General features: G+C 42.2%; 1 protein-coding gene across 2 annotated transcripts in view; it reads left to right on the forward strand.

The window, feature by feature from the left end:
* GSDMD (gasdermin D) overlaps positions 1-18084 on the forward strand; it is a 33843-nt gene that overhangs the window by 6870 nt on the left and 8889 nt on the right. For both annotated transcript variants that reach the window (XM_020994941.2, XM_020994940.2), the window contains exons 4-9: positions 4933-5101; positions 6008-6110; positions 8615-8662; positions 10271-10297; positions 11162-11337; positions 17521-17665. In XM_020994941.2, the coding sequence (XP_020850600.1) occupies positions 4933-5101; positions 6008-6110; positions 8615-8662; positions 10271-10297; positions 11162-11337; positions 17521-17665 (668 nt within the window). The remainder of the gene's footprint in view (positions 1-4932; positions 5102-6007; positions 6111-8614; positions 8663-10270; positions 10298-11161; positions 11338-17520; positions 17666-18084) is intronic.

Raw genomic sequence — 18084 nt, forward strand, 5'->3', positions numbered from 1 at the left:
CACAGACCAGAGCCCAGGCCAGGAGAGGAGTAAACACCTCTCCTTAGATCAGAACACCCTGGAAAAACTGAAAACTTACAGGTCCCAAGAAGAATCTCTGAAAACAGCTGCCCCAAACCCCTGAAGCTTGGGGCAGTTCACCCTCCACCCTGAAAACAGAGTCCTAGCTTAACAAAGACTTAAAAGTCAAGTAATAGGCTGGGAAAATGAGCAAATGACAGAAAAAAACCTCTGACAATAGAAATTTACTTTGGTGACAAGGAAGATCAAAATACACACTCAGAAGAACACAACAAAGTCAAAGCTCCTACAACCAAAGCCTGCAAGAAAAATATGAATTGATCTTAGGTCATGGAGGAGTTCAAAAAGGATTTTGAAAATCAAGTAAGAGAGATACAGAAAAATTGGGAAGAGAAATGAGAGTGATACAAGAGAATCATGAAAAATTAATTAACAGCTTGGTAAAGGAGACACAAAAAAATATGGAAGAAAATTACACCTTAAAAAGCAGACTAGGCCAAATGGTAAAAGAGATCCAAAAAAGCCAATGAGGAGAAGAATGCCTTAAAAAGCAGAATTGGCCAAATGAAAAAGGAGGTCCAAAAGCTCACTGAAGAAAATAATTCCTTAAAAATAAGAATGGAGAAAATGGAAGCTAATGACTTTATGAGAAATCAGGAAATCATAAAACTAAAAAAATGAAAAAATAGAAGGCAATGTGAAATATCTCATTGGAAAAACAGCTGACCTGGAAAATAGATCTAGGAGAAATAATTTTAAAATTATTGGACTCCATGAAAGTCACAATTTTAAAAAAAATAAGCCTAAACATCATCTTTCAAGAAATTATCAAGGAAAACTGCCCTGATATTCTAGAACCAGAGGGTAAAATAGAAATAGAAAGAATCCACCAATCACCTGCTGAAAGAGATTCCAAAATGAAAATTGCCAGGAATATTATAGCCAAATTCCAGAGTTCTGAGGTCAAGGGGAAAATATTGCAAGCAGTCAGAAAGAAACAATTCAAGTATAATTGAGCCACAATAAGGATAACACAGGATTTAGCAGCTTCTACATTAAAAGATCAGAGGGCTTGGAATATGATATTCTAGAGGGCAAAGGAGCTAGGATTACAAACAAGATACCTACCTAGCAAAACTGAGTATAATCCATCAGGAGAAAAAATGAGGTAGAGGAATTTCAGGCATTCTTGAGAAAAGATGTGAGCTAAATAGAAAATTTGACTTTCAAATACGAAACTGAAGAGAAGCATGAAAAGGTCAATGGGAAAGAGAAATCATAAGGTACTTAATAAGTTAAAACTGTTTACATTCCTACAAGGAAAGATGATATTTGTAACTCATAAGACCTTTCTCATTATTAGAGTAGTTAGAAGGAGCATATATAGACAGAGGGCATAGCTGTGAGTTGAATATGAAAGGATGATATTTAAGAAATAAAATTAAGGGGTGAGAGAGGAATGTACTAGGAGAAAGAGAAAGGGAGAGGTAGAATGGGGCAAATTATCTCATAAAAAAGGGAAGAAAAAGCTTTTACAGTGGGGGGGTGAAGAGGAGGGAGGTAAGAGGGAGTCAGTGAACCTTACTCTCATCAGAATTGGCTCAAAGAGGGAATAACATACACACTCAATTGGGTAGAAATTTATCTTACCCTATAGGAAAGTAGGGGGAAGGGGATAAGTGAAGGGGGAATGTTAGAAGGGAGGGTAGATTGAGGGAGATGATAGTTTGAAGCAAAACACTTTTTTAATAAGTTAATTTATATTTTGAATTATCAACAGTCACTTCCATAAGCTTTTAAGTTTTAAATTTTTCTCCCCCTCCCTTCCCACCTCCCTCCCCAAGACAGTGCACAATCTGATATAGTCTATACATATCCATTCCTATTAAACATATTTTCACATTAGTGATGTTGTAAGTAAGAATTAGAACCAATAGGAGGAACCACCAGAAAGAGGAAACAAAACACAACAGAAGAAAAAAAATGGCAAATAGTATGCTTCGATCTGCATTCAAACTCCATAGTTCTTTCTTTGGATGTGGATAGCATTTTCCATCATGAGGCCTTTGGAGATGTCTTAGATCCTTGTATTGTTGAGAAGGGTTAAATCTATCAACATTAGTCATTGCACAATGGCTGTTACTATGTACAACTTTCTCCTGGTTCTGCTCACTTCACTCAGCATCAGACCATAAAAGTCTTTCCAAGTTTTTCTGAAGTCTGCCTGTTCATCATTTCTTACAGCACAATAGTATTCCATTACATTCATATACAACAACTTGTTCAGCCATTCCCCAATTGATGGGCATCCTCTCAATTTCCAATTCTTTATCACCACAAAAAAGCTGCTATAAATATTTTTGTACATGTGTGTCCTTTTCCCATTTTGATGATCTCTTTGGGATATAGCCCTAGAAGTGACGTTGCTGGGTCAATGGGTATGCACATTTTTATAGGCCTTTGGGCATAGTTCCAAATTGCTCTCCAAAATGGTTGAATCATTTCACAAGTCCACCAACAGTGCATTAGTGTTTCAATTTTCTCACATCTTCTCCAACATTTTCCTGTTTTGTCATGTTGGCCAATCTGATAGGTGTGATGTGGTACCTCAGAGTTGTTTTGATTTGCATTTCTCTAATCAATAGTGATTTAGAGCATTTTTTCATATGACTATAGTTGGCTTTAATTTCTTCATCTGAGAACTGGCTGTTCATATCCTTTGACCATTTATCAATTGGGGAATGCCTTGTATTCTTGTAAATTTGACTTAATTCTCTACAGTCAGACTGGTTGTAAAAAAATTTTTTCCCAGTTTTCTACTTTCATTCTAATCTTGGTTGTACTGGCATTGTTTGTTCAAAAACTTTTCAATTTAATGGTATCAAAGTTATCCATTTTGAAGCAAAACACTTTTGAGAAGAGACAGAGTGAAAGGAGAAAGAGAATAGAATAAACTGGAGAGGGAATAAGATGGAGGGAAATACAAGTTAGTGTTTCACAAATTTTGGAAATGTTTTGGATGACTATGCATGTATGATCTATATCTAATTGCTTGTCTTCTCAATGGGGGTGGGGGATGGGGAGGGAGGACAGAAGAGAATTTGGAACTCAAAGTTTTAAAAAATAAAATACTAAATGTATAAAGAGTTGGAAAAAAATAAATACAATAAATCTAGCAAAGGAGCTGACAACCTAGAAGCTACTGCCCTCTCCTGGCTGCTTAGTATAGATTCATTTAAAAAGTATTGCTAGATTTGATATGAGAAGGTACCTCCCTTGGTTCTTTGCAGAGGTTGGAGAGCATAGATGTGGAACATTGCATACCATGTCTGATTTTCTTCAAGATATTGATTGATTTTGCTGAATTGTTTTTCTTCCTCTTTTTGAAAAATCTTTGTTATAATGGATGATATTCTGGAAGTAGGAGGAAGAAGGATCCAGGGAGAAAATCTAGGTGATGTAAAAGCAAAAGCTATCATTGAAAACTCTTTAAAAAAAAAAACTTCTCTGAGGAGGCAGCTAAGTGGTGCAGTTGATGGAGCACTGGCCCTGGAGTCAGGATGGACCTTAGTTCAAATCCATCCTCACACCACTTAACACTTACTAGCTGTGTGACCCTGGGAAAGTCGCTTAACCCAGTTGCCTCATCAAAAACAAAACAAAACTTCTGAGTACTTTTTTTCACTTGCACCTATCCCATTGCACCTCTTATTCTTATTCGTGTGCATGTAGCAAAGGCACTGGCTCTGAAATCAGAGCTCCTGAGTTCCAATCTAGTCTTTATTGCTTATTACCTATATGAAGTTGAACAAGTCACTTAATGTTTCTGGGGCTCAGTTTCCTCATCTGTAAAATGATGAGGTTCAAGTCAAGGACCTCTAAGGTCCCTTCCAGCTCTAAATCTATGATTCTGTGATGAAGTATTAGAGGAATTTGAGGAGGGAAACGTGTTCTGAAGAGACAGGGAAGGCTTCATCCTTGAGGTTTAGGTCTGAAAAGGAGAGCACTTCAGCAGATACAGTTGGGGAAGGGGAGGAAGGTATCCCAAGCCCCTGGGGCAGTAGGAGCAAAGTCAGGAGGCAGGAGAGGGTGCAGAGAGACGTGGGGGTAGAGTTAGTTCAGACACAACATAGAGGACCCAAAAGGGAACAGTGGGAGGTAATACCTGACACAGGTTAGAGCCATCCTAATGGAGGGTCTGGGATCTCAGAGGGGGATCTAGTCAGGTGCTCTGCCTAATTTAGGAGTCCTCTTTATAGCACCCCTAGCCTGTGCATAAAGGCCTGCAGCAAGAGGGAATCAGCTACTTCACCAGGCAACTCATGCCTTTTTTGAGTGGCTCTATTTATTAGGAAATTCTCCTTTACTCTGAGGTGAAATATATTCCCTAGGGACTTCCTTGAGCTGGTCCTATTTCTTCCCTCTGGGGCTAGAAGGGAACAAGTTTGTGCCTTCTGCCCCTTGACAATCTTTCGTATATTTTAAGACATGGATCATCATGTCCCCTATAAACTCTCCAGGCTAAATGACCCCAGTTCCTTGAACTGTTTCTATCCCACTTAATTGTGTTTTTTTTTTTCAAACTCACCATCATCTTGGTGGCCCTTCTTTGGATAGCTCTGCCTTGATGAGATCCCTCCAAAATGTGTTTGACTTCATAGGAGACAGGCCCTTTTGGCACCAGTCACAGCTGTAGGCCTTGCAAACATGTGCACAAACCATCCCCAAAATCCAAACCTCCATATTACACCATACTACATACATATATTTACACCACATTAACTCCCCCAAGGCAGTAGAGCCAAACATGCTCTACCTGGAGATGGCTTTGAGCAAGGTCATAACTGAGAGGGATGGGAGGAGGGAATCCCAAATCCCTTACCTGCTGCCTTCCTTCCTCCTCTCCTACAGGACACTGAAGACACCAGAGCCCTATATCATTCAGGAGCTTCGGAAACGGGGAGAGAACCTCTATGTTGTAACAGAAGCTGTAAAGACCCAGAAAGAGGCTATTCTGAAGAGATCCAGAAATAGGAAAGGCTTTGGGAAGATCATCATTCCTGGAGCCTCATGTGTCCAGGTTAGAACATACTTTGGAGAGAAAGGGGTGGGGAGGGAGGAAGGTCTGAGTGCTCCAGCATCCAGTGACCTTCCAGGCTTAGCCCTATATCCGCAGAGACTCCCAGCAGGCAGCTGGAGACGTGGACTGGGCCTGGAGCCTCTGCAGGTCCATGTCCCTTTCCTGCTGCCTGTTTGGCGTATATGCATTAAAAATAGCAAGTCCTACTGTGGGTAATGGGTGCTTAGTCAGCTCTCAGGGTGTGGATATTCATCAAACAGCACATAATCTAAGAATACTTCAGCTGGGGTTGGGAATGCTGTAGGCCAAGTCTGGAAGCTGCTGCATTCCCTTCCTCATGACTCCAAGAAGTTCCTTTAAATGTGATGAAACTTCCCAGGATTGTCTGATGAGGAAGCACACACACACACACACACACACACACACACACACACACACACACAGTGATTAGAGGTGAGCCAGCCTAGGGTTGAAAAGCTGTGGAGAAATGGCTTAGGGGACACCTGCAAATAACTGAGAGAGGATTGTTGTCTTCAGTCACATCTGCATCTGACAAGACCCAACCCAGTTTGTAGCTCAAAGCCTCTATCCCTCCCTACTATTTCTTCTCCTTCCCTCTCTCCCCACTGCAGAGAACTGGGGGCTGACTCCCACCCAGACTCCATCCTGACTTCTGCTCCCCCCCTCCTCCACTCCCTAATCTTCAGATCCCTGCGTAAGCCTAGCCTTCTCTGAGCACTGGATTTGGAGTCAAAGCACAGGAGTCTAGATTCCATCTGTATGACCTTGGGCAAGTCCCTTCATCTGAGATGGGATTTCCTGAGAATGAGAGTTGGATGAGCTAACCTCTGAGGACTCTTCCAATTCTTGATCTGTGATGCCTGCCCTCTTTCCTTCTCTCCCCAGGGTGAGGGTCAGGGGAGCTTGAACACAGTGAAGACAGTGACTGTCCCTGAGGGCAGTATACTTGCTTTTCAGGTCGCCAAGTTGATCATCCAGGACCACTGGAGTAAGTTGGATCAGCAGGACTGGGGTGGGGAGAATGGAGAGGTTGAGGAAAATCCACCATAAACCACCCTCCTCCAACCAAGGAGTGAGGGAGGTGGGGAGATGGAGGGGTCATTACCATAGTACATGTCCTGGTGACTGGAGAACTCAGCTGCCCAGCTGGTTAGGTAGATGACATCTGCAGAGACCACCCTGTCCCTCTGTGCCCCACACGTATACTCTTAGGTATGAGCACTCACTTCCGGGCTGGAGTAGAAGGATGGGAAAAGGAGTCTAGTCTTCTCCTCGCTGAGTTTTCCAGCTACCCAGAAGAGGGGGCAGGAGAGGCTTTGGAGGCACCAGAGAATAGATATCTTTTTCACTTTTCCTTCTTCCTCTTCTAGTCATCTTTCTTTTTCTGGATCACCATAAACTTCATACCAACTACGGAAAAGAGAAACTACCGTACTTATAGTTTGAGGGTCTCCCATCAACTTGATGAGGTTGTTTCTTCCATAGATGGTGGTCACAGCACCTTAGCCCATAGTCTCCAAGACTTGTCCTGGCCAGAATTCATCCCCCCTGTGGTCAGCCAGGGGGTGAGTCTCTCTGCACAGAGCTGGGCCGGCTCTTGGACAACAGACCCAGGTCTCTACTTGGAGCTTTTCTAGCTTATTCTGGCCCTTAGTACAGCATCTGGTATATAGTTGGTCCTTGATAAATGTTTATTGATTTATCGATTGAAAGTCAAACCAGTATGACCAGACATCTGTTCTACTGGCATCACTTCAAGATCCCTCATTTCCCAATGAGGCATCCCTGAGGATAACTTCAGGAGACAGCATGTGAGGAAGAAAATGCTAAATAAAATGTTGAAATCCAAATTATTTACATTTTTATAAAAGGCAGAAACATGTACAAAATCTTCGTAGTAATTGATTTCCTGCAGCTACTCCCCACAGTGTCTTTCCTGTTCTTACACTCATAAGCTTTTGAGGATATCTGTTTTCATGGACTCACATTTAGTAGACATTTATGAAGCGCCTACTATGTGGCAAATATTGTGTTAAATGCTGAGGATACAAAAAGAGGTAAAAGGTAGTTCCTACCCTCAAGAAGCTTACACTCTAATTGGGTATAAAACACACAAACAAAAACATGCTAAGCAAGCTATGTGAAGGATAACTGAGAAGTAATTAACAGAGTATTCTAATGTCATAACTTTCAGGTCCGGGTTAGGCCAGTTAGTTATTGAGATCCCTTACAACTCTGAAATGTTGTGTCTCTGATTTTGTTCTGCATCACTTGGAGTCTAAATCCAGCATCAGACACAAGTTCTGACCTTATAAGTAACCACTTCCAAGTGACCTTAGGCAAGTCCCTTAACCTCTATGGACCTCAGTTTCCTCAACTATAAAGTGGGGATAATAGCACCTACTTCACAGGGTTCTTGTGAGGATTAAATGAAATGATATTTGTAAAATGCTTAGCACAGTGTCTGGAACGTAGTAGGAGCTTAATAAATGCTTATTCCCTCCCCCCTTGCTTCCTTCCTCTCTTTCCATATTTGTTTGTATTCTTCATATTTGACATTTCTAGTTGCTCAAAAATATTCCATGACAGTGGCATTCTGCAATCTATCCCATCACTTCACAATCTCCCTTGAGGCAATGGGTAGAAACTAAGTAGGAGGAGATAATAATTACCTTATAAGGGAAGGAAAATCTTCCAATCTGTCTCAGACTGACTCATGAAATGGTGAGCTCCCCATCCATCATTCAAGATATTTGAGCAAAGGCTAAATGACCACTAGTCAAAGAGACCATAGATTCCTGCTCAGGCACAATTTGGACTACATGTCCTGTGAAATCCCTTTGAAGTGTGACATTTTTCTTTAGTTTAGTACATTGTTTTCATTTTTTTATGAAGCCCCTTTATTTTTGTATAGACTGGTCTTTTTTTCCCATTTTAATTACAACCTTCTTCCATTCTAAGTCTTCCTCTGATGTGTCAAGCAGTGTGTTGTGGTGGTCCTGGGTTCTCAGCAAAAGTTCTGATGGGTGATTCTGACCTAGAGAAGTTTTGAGTAGGGGTCCCAAGTATGTCTGTCACTTAAGAACCAGTCTAATTAAATTGGGAGGCCCCTCATCACCAGTAGGCTGGCCGCCTAGTTGTGTCCATGATTGTAGGGGGAGTGCCCACCCCAATGAAATCATGGGTCCTTAAAGCACTAAGGGAATTATCAGCCTTAAAGTCCTCCCCTTGGTTTCCTTGTTGGTGAAATGAGGGGGTTGAATTAGTTGATCTCTAAATTTCTCTTCCAACACTAATGATCCTGGCAGTGGAATCCCTAGGTCAAAGGGTATGGATTGGTTTTGCAGCTGTTAAGGAATAGAGCCAAATGGCTTTTTAAAAAGGCTGTATTGATTTATAGCCCCTCCAATAATAGAACCCTGCCCATTTTCCCTCATAGTTGCAATTGCATTAAATTTTATCATTTTTATTCACTTTTTTTTCTTTATCTAGAAGTTCTTCCCTTTCCCGACAAGGACCAGAAAACCTTCTCACCTAAAAGTGAGTGACAAGCTTGGTTATCTTTCTAGCTTCTGAGCCCAGTGAGCCCTTGACAGCCCATCTATGGGACCAGTGTCCAGACAGCTCCTCAAGGACACTCGTAGTTTCCTAGAATTGAAAAACTACTCTTCCCAGTTTTGATTCAACCCAGGGTTCTGCTTAGGTGAGCCCCAGAGAGAACTAAGTATCCTTTCCCTCCATGTGGGACAATGAAATCACTGGAACTAAAATATATACAGGGTGTCCCAAAAGTCTTTTTGTTGCTCTGTTGTTTCAGTCACAGCCAAATCTTAGTGACCCCATTTGGGATTTTCTCAGCCAAGATACTAGAGTTGTTTGCTATTTCCTTCTCCAGCTCATTTTTACAGAAGAAGAAACTGAGGCAAACAGGGTTAAGAGAGCTGCCCTGAAAAGTCTTAGTGCAATTCAAAGATTAATAGTTTTTGAGACACCCTCCATATGTGTGTAGATGTGTGTTTATAAATGTATATTTTCATATGTGTATATATACATGTAAATATACATCTACACATATGTACATAAGATATACATGTGTGTAGATGATATGGGTTGCTAGATAGAATGCTGGGTCTGTAGTCAGGAGGACCTGAGTTAAAATCCATCGTCATTTACTATCTGTGTGGCCCTGGGTAAGTCACTCAACCCTGCTTGGCTCAGTTTCCTTATCTGTGAAATGAGCAGGAGAAGGAAACGGCAAACCACTCCAGTAAACCCCAAATAGGGTCACAAAGAGTCAGGCACAACTGAAAAGACAACTCAACAAAAAAATGTATACACACACACACACACATATTATGTTAAAGTTTGCAAAATATTGTGTGTACGTTACCTAATTGGAACCTCTTGACTGCCCTGTGTGATAGGGAGTCCAAGTGTTGTTAATGACTACAGGTGGGCTCCCTGTCTCTGTGTCCAGCATTCCATTCACTCTGCCCCCCCTGATGGTTATAGAAAGATGAAGGTCTTAGAGGAATATTGAGTCCTACCTGTTTGTCAGGTTGTTCTCTGGTACCTTTCTTCCATCTGTCTTAACAAGATGTCAACCATAACTTACATGTTTTATATTACTTTGTATTTGTCTAATAGAAGATCTCATAATGCACTTGAATCCTCCTGGATTCCTCCTTTTACAGATGAAGAAGCTCCACTCTTGAATTACAGTCAGCAGAGACCTTGGTTCAAATCCCACCTTCCATATACACACCAGCTGTGTGTTGTGGCCACATTGCTGAGGGACCCAGTCTCCTCATCTGTCAAATGGGGATCATGGCACCTGTAGCCCAGTCCTCTTGGGGTCCCTTTGAGGATCAAGTGAGATAATGTATGAGAAGTGCTTTGCAAACTTGAAGCCCTAGCTAGCTAGAGGTCAGCTGTTATTGTTAGGTCTGACAGTGGCCCAACCAATCACCTGCCAGACTGGATGGTAAGAAGCACAGGGATGGGAAGACAAGCTGAGTCAGGGACACCTGCAGAGTGGATTGGATTCTTTGACGTGAAGCTGGACAGTGTTGTTCTGTGCTGTGATTCCTGATGAATCCTGGGGATGGATGGCCTCTGAAGAGTAAAACTGATATTTTCTCTTTTCAGAAATAGTATCTGGAATGTACCAGTCAGGTTTGTGGCTTTTTTGTTTTATGTTCCCTCCTCCTCTGCCTCTCCCAACTGAAACACAGAGATAAAAGCTGCCTGAACTATTCAGAGGCAGGATGCATGGGCAGGCCAGGGTCCACAGGCCAGGGAGGGTCTAAGAGGGAATGACAGGGCCAAGGCCACACTGCTTATGGCTCTCTCACAGCAGCTCCAGTGAGGTGGGTCCTGGCCCCTTCCTAGGGACTGTGCTTATGGAAGGGTTGGAGGCAGAGTACCCTCAGGCTCAGGGGTGACCCTGGCATGGGTAACTAGCCTCAGGTTTCGAGGGAACTTGCGTCAGTGGGACCCCAGGTTCTGTGAAGAGCAGGGTTTCTCACTCTACATGTCAAATGAGATAATATTGTTAAGCACTTCCAAAGCGCCATATAAATGCTAGCTGTTATGATTAATCAGTGAAATGTGGCTACAGATGTATTGAAATATCAAAGAAATCATTGATGTCTGTATCCAAATCATTGGTAAAGATGGTAAGCAAAAAGTTCTTTCTTTGAGAAGTGCTGGATGACTCTTCAAACATGACTCCTTTTTCTATAGGAAGGAAGGAAGTTCATCATTTAACTTACCTATGGTTGAGACTGGGAATAGAGCAGGGGGCTGGACTTCCTTATTGTGATGGAGTGAGATCCCAGACCCCTCCCTGGGTCCCCATAAACTGCGTAAAATTCTTGAGGCCAGAGAATATGGACATCCACCTGGATTGAAGAGGGTACAAAGCAGGAACCCCCTCCAGCAGCCTGCTGAGGCTAAAGGCTTCGCAGGCAGGTACCAGGGATGAAGGGCCTGAGAGTTAGGGTATGATCCCAGCCTTACCTGTCTTGTTTTTTCTAGATTCCTGTGGAAGAACGATAGTCAGCACAGTCTTGGACTTTAATCAACTGCAGGCTGAAGTGAAGAATGAACAAAACCTGCTGACCATGCTGGACAGGAAGTTACGACAGTTTCTGCTTCAGCCTCTCCTGGGGCTCCTCCAGAGTGAGCAGGATCTGCTAGACTTAGAAAACATGGTGAGAGTATGGAAGTGAGGGCAATGGAGAATCACAAGAGTGGGGGTCGGTGGGAGGGTAGGAGAGGGCAGAAGGAAAGAGTAGGGTAGGGACAACACTGGATTTTGAGTTAGAGTACCTGGCTTCCTATCAGACTATTCTTTTTAACAACTTGTGTCACCTGGGGGAAGTCAGCACAGTTCTCTGTGCCTCAGTTTCCTCATCTCTAAAATAAGGGACTGGACTAAATGAATGCCAAGGACCCTTCCAAATCTAGATCCTCTGACCCTGCAGGTTGAGGGACTCCCTGAGAAGTTCAGGAGTTGGAGGAGGGACCATGTTCCAAGGATTGTAGATGAGAAAGATGGCTGAGATGCAGGGACAGGCAGCAGGTGCATTACTAGGTGGTGATTGCTGGGCTGTTTTAGACAGTTGGGTAGTGAACTGAGGCAAGATCTAATTAATGAAATAAGTCAAGGCTTGTAATTATGTGAGGGGAAAGAACTGAATCATGTCTGAGTAGAACAACTTGTGCCTACAGAAACTCCCTGAAACCCATTCACCAAGTAGGGTTTTAAAAAAAATACTAATAATCATTTTTATTCTTAATCATTACATTTCATTATTAAAATGTACAGGGCAGCTAGGTTGTGCAGTGGATGGTGTGCCCAGCCTAAAGTCAGGAAGACATCTTCCTGAATTCTAATCTGGCCTCACGCACTTACCAGCTGTGTGACCCTGGACAAATCTCTTAACCCTGTTTGCCTCAGTTTCCTCATCTGTAAAATGAGCTTGAGAGAAATATGGCTAACTCCTTTGCCAAGAAAACCCAAATGTGGTCACAGAATCAGACACGACTATAATGACTGAACAGCAATTAAAATGTATAGTTGACACACAAATAGTGAAATAAGAATTTTTACATATATGTAAAAATATTTGCAGGAATACAATCCTTGCCATTTGTGAAAAATACAAATTAAAAACAAAAAAAACTTCTCTAAAATCTAGTTAGTGTTGAAGTTGAAAGGAGAGAAAGAAACTTGGAAAAAAAACAAAGTATTCCCATTTTATTCTTCCCAAATCTGTAACACATCACATGACTCAGGGTTTTCAGTACAGCTTGTAAGGTCCCAAAACTAAGAATTTTCTTCTGGTTTGAAATAATTCCACTAAAGACTGTATTGGTGAACCATAAATACACTACGTTTCTAAGATGCTGTTCTGGTAGATAGTCAGCCTTAACCTCATAGACTTCTGTCTTCTGAGAGGTTTCTAGCTCTGCTCCTATGGTAATATGCTCAGCTTCTTTCCCTAAGTGTCCTGTTGGTCACAAGGCAAAAGTACATCGTCAGACCTCATAGAACTCTCTGGATCTTGTCGATAATAACAGCACCTATCTCCCAGGGATGTTTTGAGGCTCAAATCTAATTGTTTTAGGAAGCTCTCTGAGCCCTGTATATATATATATATGTCAGCTATTATTCTTTTTGTTTGGGGGCCTGGGATATCACCAATAGAAGGACCTTTTGGGAGGGGACCTCCCTAGTCCAATGCAAACCAGCTCATCAACTAGAGTCTTAGAACACTGCATGAGACACTGAAAGGGTAAGTGATTTACCCAGGGTCACACAGCCAGAATTATTCATCTTGACTTGGACCCAGGTCATCCTGCTGAGGCTGGCTGTCCAGCTACTGTACTTTGTAGCCTCTCATTATTGTTGGTGGTGGTAGTATCAAATATTATTGTTACTATTATGATTTCTTGGTATTAATAATAATAATGAAAGGGATGATAATATTTGAACTATCAGCCTCACAGGACTGTTGCCAGCAAAGTATTGGTAAACCCTGGGAACTGTTTCTCCTCTGCTTTTCTTTTTACAAAATCCTCATCTATAGATATTTGGGACAAGTTCGATTTCATTCTAATGTAATACCCCCTCCGAACAATCTTACCAGAGAGTAGGCGACCCGCTCAGGTCTAGGGGTTACCCTGTGAGTCTACACTCCTTAAATTATCAGCCATCCTACCTCCCGTCCAGCTGAGCCTTAAGAGTTAGCCAGTAGCCACAATTAGCTCAAAGCAAAGGAATTAAGATAACATAATAAAAACAGTAACTACAGAAATCCCCTCCCCCACAAACCCATGCCAAGCTTTCCCACAAGGAGGCATGGTGTCTGTGGGAGGAGTGGGTGAGTATTTTGGGTACAATAAAAGGAAGGCACACATGTAGGAAACACATGTCGCCATTTATAAGAACAACAACTCCCATTTATAGAGCACTTTAAGATTTGCAGCACATTTTACAAATATTTTGATTTCTTTCGATCCTCACAACGTCCATGGGAGGTGGGTACTATTACAATCTCCATTTTACAGATGGGAAAACTTAGACAGACAGAGATTAGTGATTTCCCCAGGGTCACAGCTAATCTGTATCTGAGGCTGGATTTGAATTTAGGTCTTTCTGACTCGTTCTATTCCCAGGATTGACCTATATCCCTTTTCCTGGCTCTGATTTCTTCAGGTTAACACAGTGCTTCCTATCATTCTTCTTTCTTCTTTTTCTTAGAGGGGGGCCTTTGGATATCTGAATTATCTGTGTCTGAACCCTTTAATGCTATCCTTTATCTTAAGCTTACTTACATCTAATTCAATTAAGCAAACATTTATTGAGCAACTGCTGTGTGCAGAGTACTGTACTCAGTGGTAGAAAAGGTACAAAAATTAAATAAGAATTAATTAATTAATTAATAATTAAATAAGGAAAGCTCCTCATGCAGGTTACCATACATGCTATGTAGTGACATACAGATACCATGATGACAAAACTTGAATAGTTTAAGAAAAAGGATCCATGAAAACAGCCATACATGGATTCTCTCTACTGACAGAATACAGAACCTTCACCACCCAGTTAACAGTTTCACAAGTTGTTGGGGCCCCCAAAATTCTTCAAGAGTTTCCAAACTGATTATGATGCTCTCTGAATTAAGCTACGCTTCTCCTTTGGCAAATGGTACCAGTTGGCCACCAGACCTGTACTCCAAGCTTTTCCAACCTGTGAGGGACAACTAGACCTGATTGCTAGCTAAGCCTCAGAAGCCCTCCTCAATAACCCAGCAAGGTGGCACAGTAGATAGAGAGATGGACTTGGAGTCGGAAAGGTCTGAGTTCAGATCTTGCCTCAGACACTCGTATGTGATCTTTATCAGCCACAGGTTCCTCATCCATAAAATGGAGATAATAACAGTAGCACTGATCTCATAGGCTGATTGAGAAGAAAAATGAGATAATACTTGTAAAGCACTTTGCAAAACTTAAAGTGTGAGCTATTATCACCATTATTATCACAATGAGACCTCAGAGGATATCAGTGGAGAATACATGACTAATAGTACTGTGAAGGGAATTATGATTTTCATAATAATTGATATGATATGTGTAATAAATATCCACTAATATCCACAGATCCAAATTGCAAATTTGGTTTCTTCTTCTTTGTTTGTACTACTTTCCTCTTTTATTTACAATTCCTCCTTCTTTATATCACTACAGAGATTTGTGATAAGACTAGATGTGGACTTCTTTCTTCCTCACCTCTGGAAACTTCCCTGGGTTTCCTGTCCCTTCTGGGAGATGATGGAGAGCCTGTAGCTTTGCTTAATTGGCCTTTGTTTTAAAGTGGATGGATGCAGATCCCTTACTCAGGGTCTCCTGTGGACTAAGGAGGAAGGATGGAGATAGAACCATCTCCCCATGTTTCCCAAACACTCTTCTAGTCCAACTCTTTTGTCCTTCTTAGGGAGCCGTCCAAACCCTGTGGCTCCTCATTCAGTGACTGGAGCCTCCGTGTTCTTCTACTTCCAATGCCAATTCCACAATAACTAGACTGGGCCTGTTAATGTCCCATCATTGGTCAGTCCTGTCATTGTGTTCAGGGACACTAAAAGAGATATGTCAAAATGACTCCATTGGCTCTTGGCAGAATCTGTCCTTATGAAGCCTGACATTTGCCAAAGAGATGTTCAATTGCTTAGCAGTATCCAAAAACAACTGTTTGACTCACTTTTTTCCTGGTGAGATGCCTTCCTTTTCTATTGAGTTATCTTGATTTCAAGTTCAAATTTCCATCCACAGTTCACTCTTTCATGCACAGGATCTAGAAACGTATTACTTCATTTGAGAGGATGGTGCAGTGGAGAGTCCTGGAGCAGTAGTCCAAGAGCCTGGGGTTGAGCCCTAGCTTTTCCATTAGGTCATTGTGTGCCATCTTTTCTTCTCTGGGCCTCAGTTTCCTTCTTTGTAAAATGAAGTAGTTGGACTAGATGATCGCTTTGTTCCTTACCGGTTTTTAGTGATTTTTGTCATCAGACTTTCTCCCAACATGAAGGATCCTGTACTCCTTGAGGTATTTTGTCACTCTCTTGACTTATAGCTCTAGCCCTGGAAATAGATACATAGTAACTCCCAAAGATACTGAGCCTGATACAACCCATTAAAATCAGGCAGTTCACATTATCAAATTAAATTTTATTAAAAAGAGATAAACAAATTCTTGTGTAACGCCCTTTGTGGATTACTTCCCCAGCTTGTGCTCATATTTGAGAGTTGCTTGTGTCCCCTTGGGTGGCTGCTACCTCAGGTTCTACGGTTAAACTTGCGGGAATAAACTACTAACTCTGTAGCTCACAAGGCCCTACTGGTATGCTTCCCATTTATAATCAGCCAGTAGGCGCAATCATCTTATAGCAGAGGTATTTACTCAGATACTCAAAGGAACCTGCAAGGGCATAGCAAGAAGAGTAGGTACAAAACATTCCCCAACTGAATCTGAGGAGCCATCTCCGACAGATACACAAAGTATCCATGACAAGAGTGGACTCAGACGTAGAGCAGAATGACAGTAAAGCACATGTAGAATACACAAAACTCCAGCTACTGTAGGGCCTGTAGGCCTTTCATCACTTCAGAGCATCTTCCCATAGACCCCCTTGGGTGTAGCATCTCTGTTGGGTGGCTTGCTAAGCTGAGTTCCTAGGGTCTGCTCCTCTCCATAATCTGCCTGTCTTCTCCGCCGCTAAGGGCCATGCTCCTTGAAGATGCTTCCTGCCTTGGGTGACTGTCTCTCTATATCCATGTTGGTCTGAAGTGTTCTAGTAGCTCCTATTCAGTGCTATGTAACGTAGAGGGGAGGAAAGGAAATACCTTTTTCACACTTGCAGGGGGCTCCTCCATAGGCAGCTCCCTATTTACAAAAGCATCCAACTCAAACGGCTAAAATCATCCAAAACTCAGCTACTAAAAACCTCAAAAACATGTTTGTTCCATCCTGACTCGGTCAGAGATGTATTTGAACATTAAAGGGACCAGAGTGTAAAGAGACATCTTTTATAGTTAGTTTAACATCTCATTAATGTGAGTGATTATTCTGGGCCTTCTGTGATAAAATTGATTGACCTGGGCGCAAGAGGAGCCATGAAACCACATTTCCCTCCCCTCCAATTTCAGAGATATGTATAAATTCCCAGAGCCACAGTTTAGAGTAGTTAGCCTCCTCTGAGGTCCCACACATCTTGTCTTGGTCCTGCTACTTGGGAGGTGATCTCTCTATCTCTCTCTGACTCTCTCACTTTGTGGTATAAGTCAGTTGACCAGGAGTCCTTTGTTCAGTCACCCTTATGGTAACCTGGTGCCCCAATTTCATAATTTTTCAGGCCAACCCAGGACAAGCTTATAGAGTTTTTCAATCTTTGGATGCTTTCCTCTCTAGTATAAAAGGAAGACAAAAAATAAATCCTCAAGGTTTCTTGTCCCCTGGTTTCTACCACTGTCTCCCTATAGGCTCGTCCCTTTCTTTGCTCTCTTTAGTCTCCCACCAACCAGCCCTGCCTATCACTATGCATATTCCTTGGGCTCAATCTCTTTATTTTCCTGAGGGAAAGGGAAGACGAAGGGGAAATATCCCCACACTGGCTATATATGAATCCACCCGTCTCCTCCCACTTTTCACTTAGAGAGTGACTCCTTCCAGGGTTTGCCCCAGAGCTCAGGATCTCTCCCATATGTACTGCTCTCAGGTTTTCCCAGGCAACACTATCATTTGGGCAGGGCAAGCCTGGCTACTAGCCCAAGGGGCTGGTTTGGGCAGGAAGCTGTCCCTCTCACCATTCACCTTCCTTCTCATCTCTCTTCTACAGCTAGAACAGAGTTTATACACTGGGGTACCCCCACAGAAGGCAAAGGGCATGACAGGTGATATCCTGAGTAACCTGCAAGACCAGAATGGACAACTTGTGGAGGAACTAGCAGGGGCATTCCTCTATCTCCTTGGAGCTCTGAATGGTAAGAAAGATTGTTGGACCAGAGAATGGGGGTGGGGGAGGAAAAGTAGACCAGGGATACTAACATTCAGAAAACAACACCCTTCCAGCTCTGTATGAGCTTGGGATTCTAGATTAAGCTTTTCTTTTCAAAACAACAAAAAACCCTCAAATCCTCTGTGCATTTTTATCCTTACATTGTCCCTATAAGCTGGAAAGGAGAGGGGTAATCACCTCCCTCTTTCATTGATGGAGAAGCAAATGCCCAAAGGGGAAATGACTTGCGCAAAGCCATACACCTACACACTGCCTTGGCAGAGCCCCTTCCTGTGATTCCCAGCCAGCCATCTCTCCTTCATATGGCACTGACTCCGGTATGAAAGTCCATCATCAATGAGAAGAAAGTTGCTCTCTCTTCTTAAATCCTTCCTTCCCATATTC

This window comes from Phascolarctos cinereus, unplaced genomic scaffold (genome assembly GCF_003287225.1).
Source record: "Phascolarctos cinereus isolate Bilbo 61053 unplaced genomic scaffold, phaCin_HiC Scaffold_4;HRSCAF=312, whole genome shotgun sequence".
NCBI lineage: Eukaryota > Metazoa > Chordata > Mammalia > Diprotodontia > Phascolarctidae > Phascolarctos > Phascolarctos cinereus.